The sequence below is a fragment of the Nasonia vitripennis genome, unplaced genomic scaffold (genome assembly GCF_009193385.2).
Source record: "Nasonia vitripennis strain AsymCx unplaced genomic scaffold, Nvit_psr_1.1 unplaced0125, whole genome shotgun sequence".
NCBI lineage: Eukaryota > Metazoa > Arthropoda > Insecta > Hymenoptera > Pteromalidae > Nasonia > Nasonia vitripennis.
The window spans coordinates 3,219-21,243 of NW_022279904.1; the positions used below are offsets into that span (position 1 = coordinate 3,219).

General features: G+C 36.9%; 2 protein-coding genes across 2 annotated transcripts; both read left to right on the forward strand.

Moving 5' to 3' along the window:
* Positions 1-596: 596 nt before the first annotated feature.
* On the forward strand, positions 597-9,709 carry LOC116738701. The gene is made up of 13 exons (XM_032602216.1): positions 597-1,050; positions 1,149-1,337; positions 1,986-2,136; positions 2,215-2,392; positions 3,200-3,310; positions 3,848-4,100; positions 5,612-5,669; positions 5,734-5,775; positions 6,504-6,642; positions 7,083-7,254; positions 7,616-7,991; positions 8,152-8,550; positions 9,331-9,709. The coding sequence occupies exons 1-13, from the start codon at positions 597-599 to the stop codon at positions 9,680-9,682; spliced, it is 2,874 nt and encodes a 957-aa protein (XP_032458107.1). The 3' UTR covers positions 9,683-9,709.
* A 5,581-nt stretch (positions 9,710-15,290) lies between these two features.
* Positions 15,291-17,702, forward strand: LOC116418267. The gene is made up of 3 exons (XM_031933298.1): positions 15,291-15,339; positions 15,880-16,132; positions 17,647-17,702. Exons 2-3 carry the CDS (start codon positions 15,880-15,882, stop codon positions 17,700-17,702), a joined length of 309 nt encoding a protein of 102 aa, XP_031789158.1. The 5' UTR covers positions 15,291-15,339.
* The last annotated feature ends 323 nt before the right edge of the window (positions 17,703-18,025 follow it).

Below are 18,025 nucleotides of genomic sequence, written 5' to 3' on the forward strand. Positions count from 1 at the left end.
GGGGCGCTGCCGCGCCCCTTGATAGAGACTCTGATATCGCCGATATATATTTTAAAATAATTTGCTGTGCCTTTATAAATCATAGTTTATAATAGTTTTTTTCGGTGAAATAAATTTTTTAACATTTAAAATAACCCTTAATTTAGACCACTTTATTTTGTTTAGCAGCCTATATAATATTTAATTTTCATAAAAAGCTACTTTTCTTATTAAATAATTATTAAATTTTTCTACTAACCTTAGTGTATACAATTATTTACGCTTAAGGGCGGTCGCTCGTAAAATCATCCCTAGTTTTAAGTTAATGAATCATTCAACTGAAAGAAAATTAAATCAGACATTTAAATGTGTTTCTTTGCCTTCTTATTCATTTTGTTGTGGCATTTGTATTAAATTATAGAAATTATTTGTTTATCATGATTGAAACAAATTAGTTTAATTTTAATTAATGTAATTTTAGTCACTAAAAGACCGTTTTGTTTAATTTTCTTAACAGTTGTGATAAAAATAATTCGATTAAGGATTAATAAATTTGTTAAATTTGAAGTTAAGCCTGATTCGATTGACTGTTTTATTTGAATCAAGCTCTTTGAACCATGCATAAACTCAAATCTATGCGTACTCGTAAACCCTTGAATTCTGTGGTTATGATCACAGAGCCCGTATGTGTCGTTTACTTAACAGAGGCACGACAAGTGTCCTCTGAAAGCATTATTAATAATGAATCTGAAGCTTCTGGCGGTGAATCCATTGACCAAAATCTCAGTGACTCGGCACATAGTGAAAATTATGTTCTCAATGAAAACGCAGTCGATGATGTTGCTTTCAATAGTGATGATGGTCACGATAGTGAAAGGTTTCAGGATATGTCAGACCATGCATCGACGACTGAATTTTCGGATTCGTTAAATTCTACTGTAGTATCTAATCAAGGCGATGCATTTTTCAATATCGAAGATTTCGAAGCTCATCTTGCCACCGCTTTCACAGAAGCCAATATGAATCATCAACAGATTAAAATTGTTTTGAAAGTTCTGAAAACCCATGATTGTTTTTCTACTTTACATGAGGATCCCCGAACAATATTGAAGACTCCTAATTCCTCAACTCCTATTTGAAAATTGCTGGAGGGGATTATCTTCATTTAGGTGTTGAACAGGTCTTCGTCGCATTCTTTTTGTCCACTCCTGCGGAAATGATTCCTGATGTTCTGCTAGTAGATATGAGCACTGATGAGGCATCACTCGATAAAGCTAGTAAAATTATTATGTGGCCAATTCAAATTAGAATTGTAAATATTGCTAAAAGTAGTCCAGAGATTGTTGGTATTTTTAAAGGTACAAAAAACCAACGAATGCTACATTGTTTTTTCAACTCGTTGTCGATGAGTTTAATAGGATTTTTGAAACTGGTATAGATTTGCAGGGTGAAAATAAATTTTTGAAATTCCGATGTTTTATTGCTGATGCACCTGCCCGATCTTTTTCATTAGGTCATTGTGGACATAACTCTAAAGCTTCGTGTTCTAGATGCTGGGTGAGAGGGGAATTTATTCGTCCAGGAGTAATGGTTTATCGTGGCGTTGATCATGCTCGTCGTACGCAGGAAGAGTATCATTGCAAGTTATACAGATCATCACAAAACAGAATGCCCAATAGGAAAACTTGATTTAATGTAGTTACAAATACTGTATTTGACTACATGCATTAGGTGTTTAGGTCTTATGAGAAAATTTTCAGGGATTAATGGATGGCAGGTTTATAGAATCAGTTAGGTTATCCGCTCCAAATAGAAGAATATTAATGATCGTATGCAGCAAATCAAATCTACTGTCCCGCAGAGTTTGCCCGTAAACCTATCAATGCAGAAAAGCATGGTAAATTTAAAGCTACCGGAACAAAGGCAATTCTTTTTATACTGGCGCTGCAATGTTTTATGGTTGATGAATTCGGCTGTTTTTATGCACTTTCTCCTACTTCATGCAGCTATGAGGATATTTGCAAATCCTTTAGCTTCCAATGAATTAATTGACTTAGCAGAACAGTTCATAAAAATATTTGTTGATAGAGCATCAGATGTTTATGGCATTGAATTCTTTCATACAACACCCATGCTTTGTTACACCTTGCTGAGGATGTGAGATCATTGGAACTTTAGATTCTTTTTCTGCATTTCCATATGAAAATAATATGACGTATTTAGAAAATTGTGCAGAAAACCTGCTCAACATTTGGAACAAATTTCTAAAAGACGTTCTGAGAATTGTTCCGTTAACGTCAGGAAGCGTGTTGATAGTAACAGTTTCAAATTTATCAGTTCACATTCAGATGGCCCAGAACTGAAATTGATTATACCTATAGGCAGTATAAAAAGTAGTTATGGAGGATCTCAGGTATTATCAGTCTTCAGTCTGATAATACATTCATTCTTCGAAATAAATCAATTTGCGTTGTTCAAAATGTTATTGTAATTAACGACAAAGATTTGTATCTTCTGGTCAAAAGTTTTAGGCTAGTTCAAAACTTCTATGATTATCCTTGTCCTTCTTCATCTCTTGGTGTTTTCCTTTGCTCTGAGCTATCTCCACATCTTTCTCTTATAAGATTTGAAGAAATAGAAAGCAAATGTTTTAGGATGCCCTACTGGCTAGAACTATCCACAAAAGATGTGTTCCAGAAATATTCATTGTTACTAAAATTTTATCGTCGCATCGTGATTAGTACGCACATTTATTTTATTTAATCTCGTCTTTGATTTTATTTTTTTTTTAATATTTCGTTTCATTATCGCATATCCTATTCTAAAAAAGACATCGTAATCAATTTATTTGTTCTCTGATTGGCTGGTCGTTTCGCGCGCGATTTCTGCGTATATTGAATTCCTAACCTCACAAAGTGAAAATAAAGAAAAACAACGTACATGGGGCATTTAAATCGCTAGTAATCGAAAAAGAAATATTAGATGTCAAATTATTTTCCAATTTTTATATTAGTGTATTAGATTTTGTTTTCACATTCTTCGCATGTATATAATAACTAATATTTAAGTTAAACGGTGTGGTGGTTTGGCAACCTGAGATTTTATCCAAAATATAACTTGGATTTTTTAAATGCCAAACTTCTGAGCCTACCCTGAGCCTTGAAAACCTAACCTGAGATTTTAAGCTATTTTCACATTTTATGGCTGAAACCTTCGATAGAGGACCCAGCTCATTTCCATAATCAATAGACTTTGGAAGAATCCACTCAAACTTAAAAGTTGTACAAAGAGAGCAACTTGCGGGAGCCATGCAACTATATCACCCATACTTGTATGTAGCACAAAGATATACTTAAGTTATGTTCGCCTGAATACGCGCGCGCGCGCGCGTGTGTGTGTGCGTGCGGTAGCTATTAACTTTCTCCCTCCATTTATGTCACTCCCTTTTTCCCTCTTTAACTAGTTCCCTCTCACCTTTCGAACCTCTCTACCCGACCTGTCTGTCTTGCTACCTATTGTCACGCACCCTTTTTCCATCGTCCAGTTTTCACTATTTTCTTCTCTCTCTCTCTCTCTCTCTCTCTCTCTCTCTCTCTCTTCTCTCTCTCTCTCTCTCTCTCTTTCCCGCCCTTCCCCCTCCCATCGCTTCTCCATCCCTCCCATAAGTAAGTTTTCTTCCATTATACCGGATCACAAAGTATCCTATCGTCCTTGGATGAAATCGAATGTTAATGCGAGTAGAGAAAAATAGTACACTCGGGAATATGGTATGCTCGTTCAGTATGCATGTTCGAAAAAATCTTGTACTTTCCCTTTTTGTAATGTACTGTCACTTAGTATGCATATGAAGACAATTTAACGTTCGCAGATGTCCCGTATACAAAAAAAATTGGGGGGAGCTTCTCCTGAAACAGCTACGTCCAACCTCATGGCTGATTTGCAGAGGACCCAGGCTGAGAACCCTAAGTTGTTCCAAATGCTGCAGAAGTCTCCAGTACATCAGCATCGGAACGATATTACGCGGAAAAACAGCACCCCGAACGTTAATAAACAACCGTATAAACATCAGGCAACTAATAGTAGTAGGCACTTAAGTAGACGAGACGAAAATATACCTCAAGGTAGTTTCAAAACCTACTAATATTGAAAAATTCAAATTTCTCGCTTCATGTATCGTAATTTTGTTTCTTTATTTGTTATAAAAATAACAAATAATAAAAACAAATTACGATAACCACGCTGTTGTTGCCTTCAGTAATTTAAATATCCATCGCTTTACAAAAGTAGGATGCCCACGGATATAGGAAAAATCGGCCCCCTCGGGGAACGACCGCTTACCCCTGAACTACCCCCTAGCTTTTTCAATTAGAAATCACCCTTTGCAGCATTATTTTTTGATTTTCGGGCGTCAATCGAAAGGTCTTGATAGCAGCTACTTTCTTTTAGGTTTTCAACAGGCAAGGCACCTTTAAATCAGTGAAAAATAGAAAAATAAATAAAGCCAAAGCTCCGGCACGCCCTTGTCGTGGTTCTGGGTATAGCTAAGTTCGGAGATCTTGTTCTAAAAACTCAAGGTTTCATCAACGCTTAAGAGTGCTCCATACCTCGAGTGACCCGCCACCTAGCTTAAAAAACATTTTTTGTTAATTATAATTACTTGATGAACTTTATTACCATAAATCAAGTTTCGCCACTTGTAGTAAGTACAATGGAATGTTTTTAAAAAAAATTAGGCAATTAAAATTAAATAATAACGACGTATTTCGTCAGACAAAGTCAAATTGTAGTTAGCAAAATGGCCTCTTCAAATTTGTCCGATGAAATACGTCGTTATTATTTAATTTTAATTGCCTAATTTTTTTTTAAACATTCCTTTGTACTTACTACAAGTGGCGAAACTCAATAATATCCACTTTTCGATGGTTAAGTTTGTTTACATCATTAATGATTATTGAGGTGCGATGTGGAGGGCGCTGCTAAAATTCGGACTTCCGGTATGAAGACGAAGCACTCTTAAATAGATTCAACAGTTGCTCAAAATCTACGTTAAAAGTGCGTCGCCCATTTAAAACCTCACTGAGGAGGTAGCTGCTATCGAGATCTTTCCATTGACGCCCGAAAAGTAAAAAAATAAAGGTTCCGAAAATCTTAGGGTTGCGTCGCCCATTTGCAATCTCACTGAGAAGGTAGCCTATATCGAGACCTTTCGATTGACCTTTACAAAGTCTAAAAATAATGGTGTAAAGCTCCAACTTTAGAGTATTTCGTAATTTTTTACAACGTTTCAGGGTGAAAACTTCATCGCTAAATATCTCAGCTTTCCTCGAAGTATGGGGGTTGATTTTTTACATACGCGCTTTTCATAATCTAAACGATGGTATAGGTTTCTTACGTACCCCGAGGAGACCGATTTTTCCTACATCCGTGGGCATTCTCCTTTGAAGTTTATATACAAATATTCCGTTGAATGGCATTTAAATAATGTCTTAAAATCGCGTAATTTATATATAACCTTAAACTTTATAAATTACAGACAATTGTGAAGCGAAATTTGAATTTTCAATCGACTATCAGACCCTTTAATTATATTATAAATTGATATTGTTTCAAATCAATTATTAATGTTAAACAGCCTCAACGTCCAACATGACCATGGAAAAGTTTCAAAGAGAAGTTCTACAGTCATTGAGGTAAACAATGATAATTCAAGAATAGCCTTATCGATTATAATCTATAATTTTCCTTCAATTGTAGTGATCTAAAAGAAAGGTTATCTGACTGCGAGCGTATGACTAAGTAAGTAATAAAATCATTAACTTTGTAACTAAATAAAATATGCATAATCGGAGAGAGAGAGAGAGAGAGAGAGAGAGAGAGAGAGAGAGAGAGAGAGAGAGAGAGGGAGAGAAGGGATGTAGGAGGCAGGGAACCATTTTCTTTCATTTTAATCAGTTTGAATCTTTAACTTTAATCAGTTTGAGTCTTTAACTATTGTGGATAAGAATTCACCATTTAAGTCGATAAGATTGCAATTGACTTGAATAAAAATAAAAATAAAAATAAAAATCTTAATTCCACTTTTTGCATTAGAACTTGATGAAACGTGGTAAAATACGATAAAAATCGATATGAGTCGATAAAACTTGATATGAAAATTTACAATTTGAATCGCTAGACCATTTTCTTCTTGGAATTCCATCAATTTCAATTGTAATTTTTCATATTAAGTTTTATCGACTTATATCGATTTTTATCGTATGTATCAAGTTTTATCAAGTTCTAATTCAAAAAGTGGAATTAAAATTGACTATTCAAGTCGATAAGTGATCTAATCGACTTCTATCGACCTTTTCTAACAGGGAGTGGGGGAAAAAATTTAAGAAGAGGAGAAAATGAGGGAGAATGGAGAAGGGAGGAAGGGAGGGCGGATCTAAGAAAAAGTGGAAAAGACAGTGAGATAGGGAAAGTGGGTGGGAAAAATCATGCCCGAGATTATTGGTTATTGAGATAGTTGAATTTTTTAGGGAAAACAATTCAATGTTGAAGACTCTTACGGCGAAAAAGAAAGTGGGAAAAATGAGTTGTCCAAGCTGGTTGCCTTTTAAAAGTGTCGAAGATCTAATTTCCTTTGAAAATGTTGATGACGAAACATTCAATCAAACTGTAAGAATATTATATTTCAATCTGTGTGTGTGTGTGTGTGCGTGTACGTGGGTGTGTATTTGAACATGTGTATCTGTGTGTGCGTAAGTGTGCGTGTATGTGTGTGTGTTTGATCATGTGTATCTCTGTGTGTGCGTAAGTGTGTGTGTGTGCATGTGTGTGTGTTTAAGCGTGTATGCGTAAGTGTATTATGTGTGTGAGTGCAGTGTGTGTGTTTGTGTGTGTTTATGCGTGTGTGTGTATGTGTGTGTGTTTGATCATGTGTATCTGTGTGTGTGCGTAAGAGTGTGGATAGGTGTGTGCATGTGTGTGTGTTTAAGCGTGTGTGCGTAAGTGTATTATGTGTGTTAGTGCAGTGTGTGTGTTTATGTGTGTGTGTGTGTGTGTGCACGCGCGCGAAAACGTTTGTATGTATGTATTATTAAATATATAATTTGCAGGTCGATTATCTAGTGTATTTGGGCGGCCGCAACGTCGAGGATAGTCTTTCCCTATACCTCAAGAGCAGCTTTGAAGTGACGGAGAGTTTGCTTAAAAAAGTATCTTGGCTTGGCCAGCCAAGTAAAAATATTACAAGCCTTTCTGAATCACGCTTCATAAGAGCTTGTGAAGGTAATATTCTGTTTTTGTGATAATAATACTTTCACCACCTTTGTTCCTCCTCTCCCATCCCTCCTCCTTGCCTTTCTTTGTTTCCTCGTCCCTTCTTTCCTCCCTTACTTTTTGTTTTTTCCCGTCTCTATTGAGCCCCTGCTCCCTCCATTTCTCTCCCGCCCCCCAACTCCTGCCCTCTCCTCCTTCCTTTATCTTTTATACCCGTCTACACTCTGCCTTATCCTTCTTTTCTTTTTTTTGCTCCTTCTGCCTTTCTTCCATTCTCCCTTCCTCTTTTATTTCCTCACTTACTCCCTCTCTGCCTCCCTCTTTGTTTTCTTCTTAATATGTTGATCATATAATTACTTTCCTTTTGCAGAAGCGGTGTCCTCATACAATAAGTTTCGAAAGCCCAATAACACAGAGTTTTCGGACGCTGTGACCAAAGCTCTGAAGGCTCTTAAAGAGAACTTACGGCGCCAAATTGTAGCAAAAGCTGCTAAAAAGCAGCTACCTCGACGATCAAGGTCTCGCTCTTCGGGTGGGAGCAAGGAACAGAGTAGGGGCGTGATGGAGCTTGAAGGAGGGCAACCAACTCGGCAGTCCCGACCCAGGTCTCGCTCTCCGGACGGAAGCAAGGATCAGAGGAGGAAGGTGATGGGACTTCAAAAAAAAATACCACCTCGGCAGTCCAGAGTCTCGGAAGTCCAGAGTTCAGAGTCAGAATTCCTGAGTCACAACAATACCTCACTACTGTGAGTAGTCTTTTACTAAAATTATTTGGCATTTTTTTAACATCGAAAAATAATACTATTCTTTCCCCTCCCTCACTCTTTCGCTATCGCCCCCTCCCCTTCCTTCTTCACTGCCTATTATTATTTCCTTTCTTACTTGATTTCCGTCCCTCTCTCCCAGGACTCAATCGCCAGATGGAAGCAAGGATCGGAGAAGGGACGTGATGGAGCTTCACGGAAAGCAACCATATCGGCTGTCCCGACCACCCAGGTCTCGCTCTCCGGATGGGAGCAATGATCGGAGAAGAAGCTTGATGGGGCTTCAAAAAAAGCGACCGCCTCAACAGTCCAGATCCAGGTCTCGATCGCCGGATTTAAGGGAGAATCGCTTCGAAACAAGCACTTCGAGGAGAAGGAGCATGGAGCTTCAAAAAAAGCAGGAACTACCTCGACAGTCCAGACTCAGATCTCGCTCTCCGTGTGGGAGCGAGGATTACTTTGAAGCCAGTACTCCAAAGAAAAGTAAGGTGATGGAGCAGGAGCAGAACGAATTTCTGAGTCGCAACGATACCTTACTACTGTGAGTAGCCTTTTTAACACTGTAAAATAATAATATTCTCTCCCCTCCCTCACTCTTTCACTATCGCCCCCTCCCCTTCCTTCTTCACTGCCTATTATTATTTCCTTTCTTACTTGATTACCGTACCTTTCACCATCCCTCTCTTCTCTGTACTTTCATGTCTTCCTCACTCCCTGCAACCCTTCAATCTCTCTCTCTCTCTCTCTCTCTCTCTCTCTCTCTCTCTCTCTCTCTCTCTCTCTCTCTCTCTCTCTCTCTCTCTCTCACTCTCTCTCTCTCTCTCTCTCTCTCTCACTCTCTCTCACTCTCTCTCTCACTCTCTCTCTCTCTCTCTCTCTCTCTCTCTCTCTCTCTCTCTCTCTCTCTCACTCTCTCTCTCTCACTCTCTCTCTCTCACTCTCTCTCTCTCTCTCTCTCTCTCTCTCTCTCTCTCCTCTCTCTCTCTCTCTCTCTCTCTCTCTCTCTCTCTCTCTCTCGCCTTTACAAGTTCTCACCCTTTTTGCCCTAATTCCCTTCTCTTCTTCCTTCCTTTCTCCATCCTGTTCTACCTTTTCCTAGTTTTCTTTCCTCCCCCCTCTCTCTCTCACTCTCTTTCTTTTCCCCTTCTTCCCTCTCGCCTTTACAAGCTCTCACCCTTTTTGCCCTGATTCCCTTTTTTCGCCTTCCTTCCATCTCGCCCTTTCTAGCTCTCACTCTTCTTCGCTCCATTCTTTCCTACCAGCCTCCTTCTTTGCCTTCGGCTTCCTATTTATTTTTATTAACAAAAAAATTGTTTTTCAGACCACATAATATTAACACAACAACCGTCGTCTCCGAGATTCATAATGTCCAGAATGACGAAAATTCTCTGGAAAATATCGGCAATCGTGGAGGCGATGATATCGAGAGTGTTGCTGAGTTCCAGAATGATGCGCAAGATATGGAGGCTAATTATAATGAAGAAAATGATGCAGTAGCTGAGGCGAGTGATGCAGATGAAGGAAATAAGAATTATAATGATCAAGAAAATGAAGATGAAAGCGATGACGAAGCAATGCAAATTGAGTGCCTTGTAGACGACCCCGACGTTCGATCATACATACTTTCGCAGACTGCGATGGAACAAAAATTATTTTTTAAAAATAATATATAAAAAATAAAGTTTATCAATTAAAATTAATATATTCTTATTATTTAGTAAATATATTATTAATTTAATATAAATAAAAATATTTAGTTAATTGCTGCCTGTGGAGATCACGCTGTGACCGCAATGTGACGGCACAGTGCTGTCACGGTATGCTAGCACGCTGTGACCGCAATGTGACGGCACAGTGCTGTCACGGTGTGCTAGCACGCTGTGACCGCGATGTGCCGGCACAGTGCTTTCACGCTGATTGAATTTTTGAGTCCACGCGGCGGCACATTGATTCAGCACTGTGACAGCACATGGACAGCACGCGTGCTTTCCACACGTGCCGTCACTGTGCCGTCCTGGGAGCGGGGCAGGAATTAGTCACAGTGCAGCCACGCATGTCACACGCATGTCATCATTGTGCCATCACTGTGCCGACATGATGTTATCTGGGTCACGCGCAGTGTACATACTTCTAATTACTTATACTCTTAAATACTTCAAAATTGATGAAATGGTTGCCTTTATAGGTGCTACCATCCGGATGGTAGAACGGAAAATGGGGGCTAATGCCAAAGAAATATTGTTTTTTAATTATTGTTTGTTTAGTAAAATTATTAAAAATTATTAATTTCTTCGACATTAGCCCCCATTTTCCGTACTACCATCCGGATGGTAGCACCTGTAAAGGCAACCATTTCATCAATTTTGAAGTATTTAGAAGTACAACCTGTTGAAAATAATGACGTCATTAGATGACGTCATAAAAGGTTCCAATCTGTACCCAGATAACATCACGTGGCGAGCACGGCGTGCCAGCACGCCGTGACCGCTCTGTGCCGTCAGTGTGCTGTCATAGTATGTCGCCGCGGAGCCGACATTCCGTGACCGTCCTGTGCCGTCATTGTGCTTTCCCGCGTGTAGAGCTTCAAGCTCTGGCAATATGACGGCACATCGACAGCACGCATGCTCCACAAACGTGTTAGCACTGGGAAAGCACACGGATGGCACGTCGTGCTTAACACTCAATGCACTTTTATACGGGCAAATAAATATAAATATACACAGATAATAAGAAAATATAATATATTTATCTTTATTATCTACATTTCACGGATATTTTTGGTATATATGGAATTATATACACGTATCAGCATTTTCGCGCCAATTGTATACGTTCGCCCCGCCATTGCATCAGCCCTCGCGCCATTTGCAGTCTAGCCTTCGCATCGAAAGCACGTGCTTACGACGCTCGCATTCATACGCAAAATAATTATAATTATAAATATAGCGGATCATTAATTAATACCAGTGCCTGTGTGACTTGTGGTGTAGCAGCTGGCAAGACTTGTGGCATTTTTTCAAAATTTGCAGCTTTTGAGGAGTGCAACTTGGAAAACATCGACCAGAAGCGTAAAAGTTATCTTCAAATTATTTACTTTTCATCAATCCTTTCTGTCATTCATTCATAGTTTTTTTATAATATTTCCATGTATAACTGATTAAGACGTGTCGAGCCCGCATCGTAAAATGAGTAAATTTGAAAAATAACCTTATTTTATTTACATATTACACACACACACATATATATATATATAAATATATATATATATATATGCGTGTACAGACTCTATTGTTAATATAATTTCATAATTAATTTGTCGTGTTCCTATAAACAATAGTTTTTTTCGGTGAAAAATGTTTTAACGTTTTAAACTAACCTTTCTTTAGCCACTAATTTACTCATTTTGTTTAGCCACCGTATTAATTATCGTAAAAGCTATATTTTATATTCTGTTTTATAAATAATTATTAACTTATAACATATAGGTGTGTGTGTGTGTGTGTGTGTGTGTATAGAGACTCTGGTATCGCCAATAAAATTTTAAAATAATTTGTCGTGCCTATATATATACATATATATAAACTATATCATATATATATCAATTGTTTTTTTTTTTCTGTGAAATATTTTTTAACTTTTGAAACTAACCTTTTTTACCCACTTTCTACATTTTGTTTAGCCAGCTGTATTTTAATTATCATAAAAACTAAATTTTATATTCTCTTTTATAAATAATTTTTAACTAATAACATATAGGTGTGTGTATATACTCGCCATCGGGGCATTAGCGCGCCTTAATAGAGATTCAGATATCGCCGATATAATTTTTTTCCGTGAAAAATTGTTTATTTTACTTTTTACACTAACCTTTCTTTTGCGATTTTATTCATTTTATTTAGCCAGCTGTATTAATTGTCGTTAAAGCTCTATTCTATATTTTTTTATAAATAATCATTAATTAATAACATATAAGTGTGTTAGTGTATACTTGCCATCGGGGCGCTGCCGCGCCCCTTGATAGAGACTCTGATATCGCCGATATAATTTTAAAATAATTTGCTGTGCCTTTATAAATCATAGTTTATAATAGTTTTTTTCGGTGAAATAAATTTTTTAACATTTAAAAATAACCTTAATTTAGCCACTTTATTTTGTTTAGCAGCTATATAATATTTAATTTTCATAAAAGCTACTTTTCTTATTAAATAATTATTAAATTTTCTACTAACCTTAGTGTATACAATTATTTACGCTTAAGGGGCGGTCGCTCGTAAAATCATCCCTAGTTTTAAGTTTAATGAATCATTCAACTGAAAGAAAATTTAAATCAGACATTTAAATGTGTTTCTTCTTTGCCTTTTATTCATTTTGTTGTGGCATTTGTATTAATTATAGAATTTATTTGTTTACTATGATTGAAAAATTAGTTTAATTTTAATTAATGTAATTTTAGTCACTAAAAGACCGTTTGTTTAATTTTCTTAACAGTTGTGATAAAAATAATTCGATTAAGGATTAATAAATTTGTTAAATTGAAGTTAAGCTGATTCGATTGACTGTTTTATTTGAATCAAGCTCTTTGAACCATGCATAAACTCAAATCTATGCGTACTCGTAAACCCCTTGAATTCTGTGGTTATGATCACAGAGCCCGTATGTGTCGTTTACTTAACAGAGCACGACAAGTGTCCTCTGAAAGCATTATTAATAATGAATCTGAAGCTTCTGGCGGTGATTCCATTGACCATAATCTCAGTGACTCGGCACATAGTGAAAATTATGTTCTCAATGAAAACGCAGTCGATGATGTTGCTTTCAATAGTGATGATGGTCACGATAGTGAAAGGTTTCAGGATATGTCAGACCATGCATCGACGACTGAATTTTCGGATTCGTTAAATTCTACTGTAGTATCTAATCAAGGCGATGCATTTTTCAATATCGAAGATTTCGAAGCTCATCTTGCCACCGCTTTCACAGAAGCCAATATGAATCATCAACAGATTAAAATTGTTTTGAAAGTTCTGAAAACCCATGATTGTTTTTCTACTTTACATGAGGATCCCCGAACAATATTGAAGACTCCTAATTTCTCAACTCCTATTTTGAAAATTGCTGGAGGGGATTATCTTCATTTAGGTGTTGAACAGGGTCTTCGTCGCATTCTTTTGTCCACTCCTGCGGAAATGATTCCTGATGTTCTGCTAGTAGATATGAGCACTGATGAGGCATCACTCGATAAAGCTAGTAAAATTATTATGTGGCCAATTCAAATTAGAATTGTAAATATTGCTAAAAGTAGTCCAGAGATTGTTGGTATTTTTAAAGGTGACAAAAAACCAACGAATGCTACATTGTTTTTTCAACTCGTTGTCGATGAGTTTAATAGGATTTTTGAAACTGGTATAGATTTGCAGGGTGAAAATAAATTTTTGAAATTCCGATGTTTATTGCTGATGCACCTGCCCGATCTTTTTCATTAGGTCATTGTGGACATAACTCTAAAGCTTCGTGTTCTAGATGCTGGGTGAGAGGGGAATTTATTCGTCCAGGAGTAATGGTTTATCGTGGCGTTGATCATGCTCGTCGTACGCAGGAAGAGTATTCATTGCAAGTTGATACAGATCATCACAAAACAGAATGCCCAATAGGAAAACTTGATTTTAATGTAGTTACAAATACTGTATTTGACTACATGCATTTAGTGTGTTTAGGTCTTATGGAGAAAATTTTTCAGGGATTAATGGATGGCAGGTTTATAGAATCAGTTAGGTTATCCGCTCCAAATAGAAGAATATTAAGTGATCGTATGCAGCAAATCAAATCTTACTGTCCCGCAGAGTTTGCCCGTAAACCTATCAATGCAGAAAAGCATGGTAAATTTAAAGCTACCGAACAAAGGCAAATTCTTTTTTATACTGGCGCTGCAATGTTTTATGGTTTGATGAATTCGGCTGTTTTTATGCACTTTCTCCTACTTCATGCAGCTATGAGGATATTTGCAAATCCTTTAGCTTCCAATGAATTAATTGACTTAGCAGAACAGTTCATAAAAATATTTGTTGATAGAGCATCAGATGTTTATGGCATTGAATTTCTTTCATACAACACCCATGCTTTGTTACACCTTGCTGAGGATGTGAGATCATTTGGAACTTTAGATTCTTTTTCTGCATTTCCATATGAAAATAATATGACGTATTTTAGAAAATTGTGCAGAAAACCTGCTCAACATTTGGAACAAATTTCTAAAAGACGTTCTGAGAATTGTTCCGTTAACGTCAGGAAGCGTGTTGATAGTAACAGTTTCAAATTTATCAGTTCACATTCAGATGGCCCAGAACCTGAAATTGATTATACCTATAGGCAGTATAAAAAAGTAGTTTATGGAGGATCTCAGGTATTATCAGTCTTTCAGTCTGATAATACATTCATTCTTCGAAATAAATCAATTTGCGTTGTTCAAAATGTTATTGTAATTAACGACAAAGATTTGTATCTTCTGGTCAAAAGTTTTAGGCTAGTTCAAAACTTCTATGATTATCCTTGTCCTTCTTCATCTCTTGGTGTTTTCCTTTGCTCTGAGCTATCTCCACATCTTTCTCTTATAAGATTTGAAGAAATAGAAAGCAAATGTTTTAGGATGCCCTACTGGCTAGAACTATCCACAAAAGATTGTGTTCCAGAAATATTCATTGTTACTAAAATTTTATCGTCGCATCGTGATTAGTACGCACATTTATTTTATTTAATCTCTTCTTTGATTTTATTTTTTTTTTTAATATTTCGTTTCATTATCGCATATCCTATTCTAAAAAAGACATCGTAATCAATTTATTTGTTCTCTGATTGGCTGGTCGTTTCGCGCGCGATTTCTGCGTATATTTGAATTCCTAACCTCACAAAGTGAAAATAAAGAAAAACAACGTACATGGGGCATTTTAAATCGCTAGTAATCGAAAAAAGAAATATTAGATGTCAAGATTATTTTCCAATTTTTATATTAGTGTATTAGATTTTGTTTTCACATTCTTCGCATGTATATAATAACTAATATCTTTAAGTTAAAACGGTGTGGTGGTTTGGCAACCTGAGATTTTATCCAAAAATATAACTTGGATTTTTTAAATGCGCAAACTTCTGAGCCTACCCTGAGCCTTGAAAACCTAACCTGAGATTTTAAGCTATTTTCACATTTTATGGCTGAAACCTTCGATAGAGGACCCAGCTCAATTTCCATAATCAATAGACTTTGGAAGAATCCACTCAAACTTAAAGTTGTACAAAGAGAGCAACTTGCGGGAGCCATGCAACTATATCACCCATACTTGTATGTAGCACAAAGATATACTTAAGTTATGTTCGCCTGAATACGCGGCGCGCGCGCGCGTGTGTGTGTGCGTGCGGTAGCTATTAACTTTCTCCCTCCATTTATGTCACTCCCTTTTTCCCTCTTTAACTAGTTCCCTCTCACCTTTCGAACCTCTCTACCCGACCTGTCTGTCTTGCTACCTTATTGTCACGCACCCTTTTTTCCATCGTCCAGTTTTCACTATTTTCTTCTCCTCTCTCTCTCTCTCTCTCTCTCTCTCTCTCTCCTCTCTCTCTCTCTCTCTCTCTCTTTCCCGCCCTTCCCCCTCCCATCGCTTCTCCATCCCTCCCATAAGTAAGTTTTCTTCCATTATACCGGATCACAAAGTATCCTATCGTCCTTGGATGAAATCGAATGTTAATGCGAGTAGAGAAAAATAGTACACTCGGGAATATGGTATGCTCGTTCAGTATGCATGTTCGAAAAATCTTGTACTTTCCCTTTTTTTGTAATGTACTGTCACTTAGTATGCATATGAAGACAATTTAACGTTCGCAGATGTCCCGTATACAAAAAAAATTGGGGGGAGCTTCTCCTGAAACAGCTACGTCCAACCTCATGGCTGATTTGCAGAGGACCCAGGCTGAGAACCCTAAGTTGTTCCAAATGCTGCAGAAGTCTCCAGTACATCAGCATCGGAACGATATTACGCGGAAAAACAGCACCCCGAACGTTAATAAACAACCGTATAAACATCAGGCAACTAATAGTAGTAGGCACTTAAGTAGACGAGACGAAAATATACCTCAAGGTAGTTTCAAAACCTACTAATATTGAAAAATTCAAATTTCTCGCTTCATGTATCGTAATTTTGTTTCTTTTATTTGTTATAAAAATAACAAATAATAAAAACAAAATTACGATAAACCACGCTGTTGTTGCCTTCAGTAATTTAAATATCCATCGCTTTACAAAAGTAGGATGCCCACGGATATAGGAAAAATCGGCCCCCTCGGGGAACGACCGCTTACCCCTGAACTACCCCCTAGCTTTTTCAATTAGAAATCACCCTTTGCAGCATTATTTTTTGATTTTTCGGGCGTCAATCGAAAGGTCTTGATAGCAGCTACTTCTTTTAGGTTTTCAACAGGCAAGGCACCTTTAAATCAGTGAAAAAATAGAAAAAATAAATAAAGCCAAAGCTCCGGCACGCCCTTGTCGTGGTTCTGGGTATAGCTAAGTTCGGAGATCTTGTTCTAAAAACTCAAGGTTTCATCAACGCTTAAGAGTGCTCCATACCTCGAGTGACCCGCCACCTAGCTTAAAAAACATTTTTTGTTAATTATAATTACTTGATGAACTTTATTACCATAAATCAAGTTTCGCCACTTGTAGTAAGTACAATGGAATGTTTTTAAAAAAATTAGGCAATTAAAATTAAATAATAACGACGTATTTCGTCAGACAAAGTCAAATTGTAGTTAGCAAAATGGCCTCTTCAAATTTGTCCGATGAAATACGTCGTTATTATTTAATTTTAATTGCCTAATTTTTTTTTAAACATTCCTTTGTACTTACTACAAGTGGCGAAACTCAATAATATCCACTTTTCGATGGTTAAGTTTGTTTACATCATTAATGATTATTGAGGTGCGATGTGGAGGGCGCTGCTAAAAATTCGGACTTCCGGTATGAAGACGAAGCACTCTTAAATAGATTCAACAGTTGCTCAAATCTACGTTAAAAGTGCGTCGCCCATTTAAAACCTCACTGAGGAGGTAGCTGCTATCGAGATCTTTCCATTGACGCCCGAAAAGTAAAAAAATAAAGGTTCCGAAAATCTTAGGGTTGCGTCGCCCATTTGCAATCTCACTGAGAAGGTAGCCTATATCGAGACCTTTCGATTGACCTTTACAAAGTCTAAAAATAATGGTGTAAAGCTCCAACTTTAGAGTATTTCGTAATTTTTTACAACGTTTCAGGGTGAAAACTTCATCGCTAAATATCTCAGCTTTCCTCGAAGTATGGGGGTTGATTTTTTTACATACGCGCTTTTCATAATCTAAACGATGGTATAGGTTTCTTACGTACCCCGAGGAGACCGATTTTCCTACATCCGTGGGCATTCTCCTTTGAAGTTTATATACAAATATTCCGTTGAATGGCATTTAAATAATGTCTTAAAATCGCGTAATTTATATATAACCTTAAACTTTATAAATTACAGACAATTGTGAAGCGAAATTGAATTTTCAATCGACTATCAGACCCTTTAATTATATTATAAATTGATATTGTTTCAAATCAATTATTAATGTTAAACAGCCTCAACGTCCAACATGACCATGGAAAAGTTCAAAGAGAAGTTCTACAGTCATTGAGGTAACAATGATATTCAAGAAAGCCTTATCGATTATAATCTATAATTTCCTTCAATGTAGTGATCTAAAGAAAGGTTATCTGACTGCGAGCGTATGACTAAGAAGTAATAAATCATTAACTTTGTAACTAAATAAAATATGCATAATCGGAGAGAGAGAGAGGAGAGAGAGAAGGAGAGAGAGAGAGAGAGAGGAGAGAAGGGAGAGAAAGGAATTAGGAGGCAGGAACCATTTTCTCATTTTAACAGTTTGAATCTTTAACTTTAATCAGTTTGAGTCTTTAACTATTGTGGATAAGAATTCACCATTTAAGTCGATAAGAT

Excerpts from the sequence above, each read along its gene's own strand:
- LOC116738701 (XM_032602216.1), top strand. The coding sequence starts at position 597 with ATGCATAAACTCAAATCTATGCGTACTCGTAAACCCTTGAATTCTGTG. Across the intron at positions 5,776-6,503 it reads GACTGCGAGCGTATGACTAA|GGAAAACAATTCAATGTTGA; the intron begins GTAAGTAATAAA and ends TGAATTTTTTAG. Across the intron at positions 6,643-7,082 it reads ACGAAACATTCAATCAAACT|GTCGATTATCTAGTGTATTT; the intron begins GTAAGAATATTA and ends TATAATTTGCAG.
- LOC116418267 (XM_031933298.1), top strand. The coding sequence starts at position 15,880 with ATGTCCCGTATACAAAAAAAATTGGGGGGAGCTTCTCCTGAAACAGCT. Across the intron at positions 16,133-17,646 it reads AGACGAAAATATACCTCAAG|CCTCAACGTCCAACATGACC; the intron begins GTAGTTTCAAAA and ends AATGTTAAACAG.